The 10532-nt window shown below is 35.6% G+C and overlaps 1 protein-coding gene across 1 annotated transcript; it reads left to right on the top strand.

Annotated features, from left to right (window-relative positions):
* The first annotated feature begins 3772 nt into the window (after positions 1–3772).
* Positions 3773–5148, top strand: LOC140832757 (probable strigolactone esterase DAD2). The gene is made up of 2 exons (XM_073196927.1): positions 3773–4248; positions 4511–5148. The coding sequence occupies exons 1-2, from the start codon at positions 3878–3880 to the stop codon at positions 4938–4940; spliced, it is 801 nt and encodes a 266-aa protein (XP_073053028.1). The 5' UTR covers positions 3773–3877; the 3' UTR covers positions 4941–5148.
* The last annotated feature ends 5384 nt before the right edge of the window (positions 5149–10532 follow it).

Here is a 10532-nt window from a genome sequence, read left to right as displayed (position 1 = left end):
CCCAAGAGACAAGTGGCGATTTGACAAAATGCATGCCGCTCGCTAGGGCGGACGAAAGGTGCTCGCTAGGGCGAGTTGGTTTCGGTCGAGATCCTCGGCTGAACATCTCCAGTCGCTCGGGCGGTCAAAATTGCTCGCTAGGGCGAAGAACTCTCGGCCCTCACAAATTAAACATCTCGCTCGGGCGGACAAAAATTGCCGCCCGGGCGAAGGACTCTCGGCTTTCTACCATAAACCCTCTCGCTCGGGCGGTCATAAACTCCCGCCCGGGCGAATGACATTCGGCCCAAATCTTGTGTCCCTCATAATTTTTTTCCAATTTGATCTCGAACTGGCCCGGCTATAATTACATCAAGTCATAATCAACAAATCATCTCAGATTACGTTAATTAAATTCTCGGGCATTACAAACTAGTTAAATATAACATATAATTAAATGATACAAGAAAAAAATTATTCTACCATACATAGTTTTCATATCAAAAAATATATTAGTTAACAATAAACTATGTCTATGACATGCAAGTTGTACATTACTGTTGGAACATTTTCATGTTCGCAATCTTGTTTGATTTTGATGTATATGACATGCAAGTTAAATGCAGTTCAGCAGAAGACCTTCAGAAGCACGGTGAGCTGATGAAGAGCTCAGCTGATGAAGAGTCTGGTTGACCAGCTCAACTGAAGCAGCGAAATCAGCTCAGATGACGAGCCAATTGATTTCACCGAACCAGTTCAAGATCAGTTCAACTGACCAGTTCATAACATCAGTTAGAAATCAATCAGTTTGCAGAACACGACAATCTTATTCAATGGATTCCAGCTGTACGCACTATCGAAAAGCTTTTGTCCAGTCAAAGGACAATAATAGACATTGCAGCAGTGTTTAAAGCCAAAACGTTCCAGAATGGCTGTCGAAAAGTACAAGACAAATATCAAGGAATAGACTCAAACTGCAACAGATACAATAATTGAGTCTCACTGTACGATCAAGCTTTGCGCCTATAAATAGAAGATGAAGATCAGTGAAAACCAATGGAAAAAGAAGCGTGTGAAGATCAAAAGAGAAAAATGGCATGTCAACTACTTAATATAGAATCAAAATTCTCAGTGTGTGAGAACACTTTCGTGTTGTATTCATAGTTCAGTTCTCACACAAATCACTCACATATACAATGAACTGAGCATACTGATAAGCTGAGTGAGTCTTGCACAAAAGCGTTAAACTTGTGTATGTAGTCTTTGACACATAGACGTTAAACAAGTGTTGGCTGGAAGGTGTTGCCTTCAGTCTAGACTTGGAGTTCAGTTAGGCAGTAGGGTAAGTCCTAAACTGAGTGGGTTTGTACAAATCTTTGTATAAATCAAAGGCTTCTAGTGAAACCTACCCGAGGTGGTAGAAAGGATGACATAGGAGTATTTGAAGTCTCCGAACATCCATAAACGTATATTGTGTTATTAACTGTTTAACAATTGTTTTTAAAACTAATTTGATCAGTTCGACTAGTTATAAGTTCAGTTCTCGCTATAACTAAACCGATATATGCAAGAACTGATCTCCTTATATCAGTTAATCAGCTTACACATGTTAAAAGTTTTAAACTGATTAGCTTTCTTAACGAATAATAACTTCAAGTATTTTTTGCTTGATTTAAAACCATACTCGATTTAATTCATCGGTATTTAAATTCTTAGAACACGAGTTATTGCAATTCATTAAGAATATTGTGTTTTTTTTTGAGTGAAATATATTCAGTAATAGAGATATACAAATAAGTACAAGACTGTTACTTTAATTTTATATATTAAAATAAATTTTGAATTTTAAAATTTTGTCAATTGACCAATCACTGTTATGATGGGGTAAACACAACTTGCCCTCCCCATGACACCCTTTATCTCATCCATGCAAATTTAGTAGCCATGGCCCATGGGCCACAAAAGGCAGGTCGATAGGGCAAATCGATTGTGGACTGATTTCTCAAAAAAAAAAATTGGTATTTCAAGTCTTTCGCTCAATTTGCATAATGTAAATTTAGAGCGTGGTAAGGCAAAGGGGAAGGACATGAAGCATATGCGGCAACGAGAAAAAGAGGGACCAGAAAGAGTACATAATATGTACATTCCATTTGAATCAGATTCTTTCAGCACAATGTCCCTACTTTCTTTTCTACTTATCATTACCCACTCACTATGTGTAGATTCCACAACCAAACGCAAACCCTACATTGGTTTTTGGATGATGATGAATTTGGATAGGAATCGATTGGCATTAACTTAGTTGGATGTATATAAATGGGACCATGTACGTTTATTTCTTTTTCTTTGGGATGTCTCCTTCACATGTATGTCCCATCCAATTTGACTCTCCAACCATGTTTGCCTTCGATCTTTATTTACGTTGGCTCGTATAATTTGATTGTTTTTATAGTTTTCATTAGTATTTTTCGTGGGTAGAGTCGAGTTAGAGATTTTTCTCACAAAATTTAGACGTGACGCGTTGTCATAAAAGTTTTGTGTTTAAATATTTGAGGATGATGTTGAATATATTAAACTAATTAATATTATTGGTTTGATCGATTAAATTTAAGATAAGATGATAATTAATTATGTAATTGATGTGAGATAAATAATTAATACATAAAATTACCACCAAAGATTTGATAAGATCTGATTTTCGACCCAACCAAACAGAACCTGACTTTATGGTATTTGCTAAGGATAAGAGATGATTGCTTTTAATTCTTTAGCTAACAATAAAAAATATTAATTTTTATGTTAAAAATATTAATTTTCACTTTTAGTATAGTTCACGTAAGTGAGATTGTCTCATACCATCTCACATGTAGATTACTCGTATTTTAATGAAAAATAGGGAAATATTTCTTCATTTTTTGGCATTTTCCATACATAGTAATAATATGGAGTAGATCTTATATGATATAGTCTCGCAGATATATATATCATGAGATAGATCTATCGAATCTATATCTGAATTGAAAAAAATATTTTTGACATATAAAGAAATATTTTTTATAGGCCGGTTTGTTCAGGTAAGATATATGTATCACAAAATTGATTTTTTTTTCTTTGGTTGGTAAATCTTGTAACAAACAACTTGACAATTCTTAATATTTAATTATATTACAAGCCTATTACCTTTAAAAAAATGTATTAAAAAAGGATAGAAAATAAGGGTAGATATATAAAAGGAAATGTTATGTTTTTAATATTTTCACGATATGCGTTCGACCCTAAGTTAGATATAATGGTAGATGTATTCATAAGTCAACAAAATTAATAGTGGGTCTCATGTTTCTAGTGGTCCAAAAATTACAAGGTCCGGGCTCAATTACCAATTGAAGTGTCCAAACCCGAAAATGTATTCAATCGGATCTTCTCCACCTATAATTAATGAAAATATATATATATATATATACATAATTTTATTTTTATAAAAAAATTAAATCATTATATTTTATTTGCATAATCTTATATATATGATCAATTTTCTGAATCCCTCTTTTTAGATGAAATTCAAGATTGGATTTTTTCTTGTATTGACTCAAATCATAGAATGGAAAGGGGTCTCTTTCCTTATTCCCTTTCAGAAATTTATGTGGTACATACTGGATGAAAATGGATCCGAAAATCCAAAGCCATCTCTATCAAATATATCAAGAAAATTTCACAAAAATTATAGATTAAATTTGTCCAAATAAAATGTTATTATCTGGGAAAAGAAGTAAAAATGATGAATATAAATAGGCACGCACCAAAACATCAGACGACCTAAAACATTGTACTATTATTACAAGAAACTCCCTCAAACATGATCTGATTTCTTGTTATTCCATTTTATTCGAAGAAGAAAGAAATGGGGCACAGTTTGTTGGAGGCCTTGAACGTGCGAGTAGTGGGTTCCGGCGAGAATATTTTGGTGCTGGCTCACGGATTCGGCACCGATCAGTCGGCGTGGCAGCGCATTCTGCCGTTCCTTGTGCGGGACCACCGCGTAGTTCTGTATGACTTGGTGTGCGCCGGCAGCGTCAACCCCGATTACTTCGATTTCGGTCGGTACACCACTTTGGATGCCTACGTTGACGACTTAATCCATATCCTTGATTCCATCGGCGTGCACCGCTGCACCTATGTTGGCCACTCGGTCTCCGGCATGATCGGGATTCTCGCTGCCATTCGCCGGCCTGAGCTGTTCATCAAGCTGATTCTCATCGGAGCCTCCCCTAGGTACGCACTTTGATCAACGCAAATTCCAAATTCGAAAGTTGGGCCAACCTGGAATCTAGCTATTTCACTGTTGGTTTTGATTGATTTCGAATCTATTCCCAAATCCAAATAAACTGGATTAGTACTTTCGCCATATATAATCACAATTTAGTCAAAACATAATCAGCAAGTACTGTTCGACCAAATTGATTGATTTTGATTCATAGTTACTAATGATGAATAGTGATTTTTATCCTATTCTTAAACGGGAATCGATTTCCAGGTTCTTGAACGATAAAGACTACAACGGAGGATTCGAGCAAGGCGAGATCGAGAAGGTATTCTCCGCCATGGAGTCGAACTATGAAGCGTGGGTCAACGGGTTCGCGCCGCTATCGGTGGGGGCGGACGTGCCGGTAGCTGTCCGCGAGTTCAGCCGCACGCTGTTCAACATGCGGCCGGACATAACACTGTTCGTCTCACGGGTAGTGTTCAACAGCGACTTCCGAGGAGTACTAGGACTGATGAAGGTGCCGTGCTCCATAATCCAGACGGCGAAAGACGTATCAGTCCCGGAGACGGTGGCGTACTACATGAAGGATCACCTGGGGGGTCGGACCACCGTTCATCCGCTGAATATTGAGGGCCATCTCCCCCATCTCTCCGCCCCTAATCTGCTGGCTCAAGTGCTCCGGCAGGCGCTGCCTAGATAATTAATTAATAAACTTTGGGGGAGTGGGGGAATAAAATTACGACACGTGGCGAATAAGTAGACAGTATTATAATGGATTTCTCTTGTTCTGTTATTTTGGTTTTCTTTTTGGAGAGATAAGGAATATCACGTGATTATCACGTGATGATATGCACGTTTTGTCTTCTGCTTTTTTTGGTCAAATGGATTGGGTGGGGACCCATTTCCTCTGTTTTGTTTAAAATTCTTAACTTCCTCGCAATAAGAATAGTATGAAGGAAAATATATATCGATTAAAGAGATAAAAAAATAAATATTTGTTGTGAAAAAGTAAAAATTTATGGTAAAAAATAAAAATCTCAAACTCTCAAAATTTACCAAACTACACACTTTATAATAATTTTCTCTCTACTCAATTGTGATTTTCTTCACAAATGAGATATCTATTTATAGAGTTTCATTACACATAATCCAAAAAATAAAATACATCATTACCTACATCATCACACACAAATTTCTAATTTTACAACTCTTATTTTCAACATTCAAATATTCAACTATTACTTTTCAATATTCAAATCATTTATTTTCAACACTCCCTCTTGTGATGATGATCATGATACGATGATGTCTTCATTAAGTGTTTTGTACTGCCTCGTTAAAAACCTTACTTGGAAAAACCCATTGGGATAAAAACCATAGTAAGGGAAAAAGAGTGCAGTCACGTAAACTCCCCCTGATGTTGACATGAACAATTCTTCACAAATTTCGTAGATTGCGCATCCCAATATTATATATGTGCTTTCTGAATATTGACGTAGGAAGTGCCTTTGTGAAGAGATCTGATGAGTTTTCACTTGATTGAATGTGACGAACATCAATACATTTATTCTTCTCAAACTCCTTGGTGAATGCGAAGAACTTAGGAGGAATATGTTTAGTTCTGTCGCTTTTTATGTATCTTTCTTTCATTTGAGCAACACATGCAGCATTATCTTCATATAGTATCACAGGCTTCTCATCGAATGATAATCCGCATAAATTTGGATATGTTGGGTCATTGATTTTAACCACACATTCACGACTTGCTTCATGTAGTGCAATAATCTCGGCATGATTTGATGAAGTTGTTACGAGCGTTTGTTTCTGTGAACGTCAAGATATTGCAGTGCCTCCACGAGTAAATACATATCCAGTTTGGGAACGTGCCTAGTGTGGATCAGATAAGTATCCAGCATCAGCATAACCAATTATACTTGGATTAGCATCTTTTGAATACAAAAGTCCCAAGTCTGTCGTTCCTCGTAGATAACGGAATATATGTTTAATTCCGTTCCAGTGTCTCTTTGTTGGATATGTGCTAAATCTTGCCAACAGATTCACGGCAAAAGATATATCAGGCCTTGTAAAATTTGTAAGGTACATAAAGGCACCGATGACACTTAGATATGGTATTTCTGGACCAAAAATATCTTCATCATCTTCACATGGACGGAATGGATCCTTTTCTATGTTTAATGATCTAACAACCATTAGAGTACTTAAAGGATTTGCTTTATCCATATTAAAACGTTTAAGGATCTTTTCTGTATAATTTGTCTGGTGAACAAAATTCCATATTTTTTTTTGTTCAATTTTTAAACCCGGACAATACTTGGTTTTCCCAAGATCCTTCATTTCAAATTCTTCCTTCAAGTATGACACAACTTCTTGAATTTCCTTATTCGTTCCAATGATGTTTAAATCATCAACATATACAGCAATAATTACGCATCCGGATGTTGTTTTCTTAATGAAAACACAAGGGCATATTGAATTATTTACATATCCCTTTTTCATCAAGTGATCACTTAGTCGATTATACCACATTCGACCTGATTGCTTTAACCCATATAATGATCTTTGTAATTTCACAGAATAACATTCCCTGGGTTTTGAACTTTGTGCTTCAGGCATCTTAAACCTTTCAGGGATTTTCATATATATATATTACTATCAAGTGATCCATATAAGTAAGCTGTAACAACATCCATAAGACGCATTTCTAAATTTTCAGATACCGCCAAGCTAATCAAATACCGAAACGTAATTGCATCCATCACAGGAAAATACGTTTCTTCATAATCAATTCCAGGCCTTTGAGAAAAACCTTGTGCAACAAGTCGAGCTTTATATCTTACTATTTCATTTTTCTCATTTTGCTTTCGAATAAAAACCCATTTGTATCCAACAGGTTTTACACCTTCAGGTGTAAGGACTATAGGTCCAAAAACATTACGTTTATTTAGCGAATCTAATTCAACCTGGATGACATCTTTCCATTTTATCCAATCCTGCCGATTTTTACACTCACCAAAAGATTTTGGTTCATGATCTTCGTTATCATTTATGATGTCGATTGCCACATTATAAGAAAATATATCATCAATTTCATCTATATCTTTTCGGTTTCATATTTTTCCAGTATTAATGTAATTGATAGAGATTTCATGATTCTCGTCAGTTTGTGGTTCTGACAGGACATTTTCATCATCATGTGTTTCTTCAGGAACACCATTTTCTATTTTGTGATCATCATGTATTTCTTCAGAAACATCATTCTTTATTTTGTGATCATCGTGTTTCTCTATGAATTTTCTTTTTCGAGGATTTTTATCCTTGGAACCGACTGGCCTTCCACGCTTCAGGCGTTTAATGACATCATGAGTATCTTCCATTTGTTTCTTTGGAATTTCAATTCGAGCAGGGGCATTTGCAGCATGTATATATGATTTAGTTACCCCTTTTGTGTCTGCAAATGCATCTGGTATTTGATTTGCTATTCTTTGCAAGTGTACAATTTGTTGTACATCTTTTTCACATTGTTTTGTTCTTGGATCCAGATGTAACAATGATGATACATACCATGTAATTTCTTTTTCGGTATGTTTCTGTTCTCCCCCTAACATTGGGAAGATTTCCTCATTAAAATGACAATCAGCAAAACGTGCTGTGAACACGTCGCCTGTCTGAGGTTCAAGATATCGAATGATTGATGGACTATCATAACCGATATAAATTCCAACCTTTCTTTGAGGTCCCATTTTCTTTCGTTGTGGTGGTGCAATAGGCACATACACCATACATCCAAAAATTCTCAGATGAGAAATGTCTGGTTCTTTACCAAATGCAAGCTGTAATGGGGAGTATTTATGATATGCACTTGGTCTGATGCGAATTAATGAAGCAGCATGTAAAATTGCATGTCCCCATATAGAAATAAGGAGCTTTATTTTCATAATCATTGGTCTAGCAATCATTTGCAGACGTTTAATCAATGATTCAGCCAATCCATTCTGTGTATGTACATGAGCAACATGATGCTCAACAATGATTCCCATAGACATACAATAATCATTGAAAGTCTGGGAAGTAAATTCACCAGCATTATCAAGTCTAATTTTCTTGATTGTATAATCGGGAAACTGATTCCTCAATTTTATTATTTGAGCAAGTAATTTTGCAAATGCAACATTTCGAGTTGATAATAAACATACATGTGACCATCTGCTGGAGGCATCAATTAATACCATAAAGTATCTGAATGGTCCACATGGTGGATGGATTGGTCCACAAATATCACCCTGAATACGTTCAAGAAACATTGGTGATTCAGTTTGGATTTTGACTGGTGATGGTCTTATAATAAGTTTTCCAAGAGAACATGCTTTACATTGAAACTTATTATTCTGAAAGATCTTCTGGTCTTTCAGTGGATGACCATGTGTATTTTCTATAATTCTTCGCATCATTGTTGAACCAGGATGTCCCAATCGATCATGCCAATTGGTTAATATCGAAGAATTATCAACTACTATGTTTGATTCAATGGGACTTATATGTGTATAATGCAATCCAGTAGGGAGCATTGGTAGTTTTTCAATCACATATTTCTTTCCTGATTTATATGTGATAAGACACATATATTTCTCATTCCTTTCATTCATTGTTTGAGTATCAAACCCATGAGAATATATATCATTAAAACTCAACAAATTTCTTTTCGATTGTGGTGAATATAAAATATCATTGATAAAAAAATTTGTACCATTAGGTAACGAAAATTGTGCTTTACCACATCCTTTAATCAAGTCTACAGGACCTGATATTGTATTCACCGTTGTTTTTGTTGGTTTTAGTTCCAAGAAATATCTTTTATCTCAGAGGATAGTGTGCGTTGTACCACTATTGGGCATGCAAACTTCAGCTTTGCTCATAGCATTTTCCATATTTGAACTTCAAAAAAATATGCAATGAAATAAATTACTGGCAATATATATTTAAATATAACACATATCATAATTATACAATAAAACATTATTCTCTGAATACATGAAAAATAAATTATTGTACATTTATATTCTACCATTATATTGTTCATTTTCAGAGAAATCGTTGAGAAAATCTGCAGCATCAATATTGTTCATTTCTATCCTATCAACATATTGATCATTTCCAGAGAAATCATTCATAAAATCACCAACATCAAAATGAATTGAATCACTCAAACGGTCACTGCGTTCAGTGAAGTTGGTCTCTTTTTCTTTCCCCTTTAATGATTCTTTATAAAGTTTGCAAAGATGCTCAGGGGCTCGACAAATACGGGACCAATGTCCTGGAGTACCACATCTGAAACAAGAAATTTCATATCTTTTTGAGTGATTCTCATTAACACTTGTATTCTCATGATGCCTTTTCGGTGGATGGTTTGGGAAGCTCTTTTGAGATGAGTTATAAAAATAACTATCTCTATTGTTTCCAAAACCACGGCCTCGACCACGACCACGGCCAATTCCACGTCCACGTCCACGTCCACGTCCACGACCTCGACTTCGACCAAAATCTTGTCTTTGAATTTGATTTTGGTTTCGAGGTTTAAATTCATTTTTACTTACAGCATTTACTTCTGGGAATGCTGTTGATCCAGTGGGTCGGGACTGATGATTTCTCATTAATAGCTCGTTGTTTTTTTCCGCCACAAAAAGACAGACGATGAGTTCAGAATATCTCGCGAATCCACGTATTCTTTATTGTTGTTGTAGAGTAATATTTGATGCATGAAACGTGAAAAATGTTTTTTCAAGCATATCAGATTCTGTGACCTCATGCCCACAAAATTTTAATTGCGAGATTATTCTATACATCGCCGAATTGTAATCACTGACTTTTTTAAAGTCTTGGAATCTCAATGTATTCCATTCATCCCGGGCGGTCGGAAGTATAACTTCTCTTATATGTTCAAATCTTTCTTTTAATCCCTTCCACAAAGCCATGGGATTTTTTTCAGTCAGATATTCACATTTCAATCCATCGTCGAGATGTCGACGCAAAAATATCACGGCTCTTGCCTTTTCTTGTGACGTGCATATGTCATTTTATTTAATGGTCTCGCTTAGACCCAATGACCCAAGATGCATTTCTACATCTAGAGTCCATGGCATATAATTCTTTCTCGTGATGTCGAGCGCAACAAATTCGAGCTTTGTTAAATTTGACATGGTGGTACTAAAAAAATTACGATACATTTTATTAGTTAATAAATATTGCAATACAAAGTAACGGATAAACAACAAGT

The sequence above is a fragment of the Primulina eburnea genome, chromosome 5 (genome assembly GCF_022965805.1).
Source record: "Primulina eburnea isolate SZY01 chromosome 5, ASM2296580v1, whole genome shotgun sequence".
NCBI lineage: Eukaryota > Viridiplantae > Streptophyta > Magnoliopsida > Lamiales > Gesneriaceae > Primulina > Primulina eburnea.
This window is presented reverse-complemented; position numbering and strand designations above follow the sequence as displayed.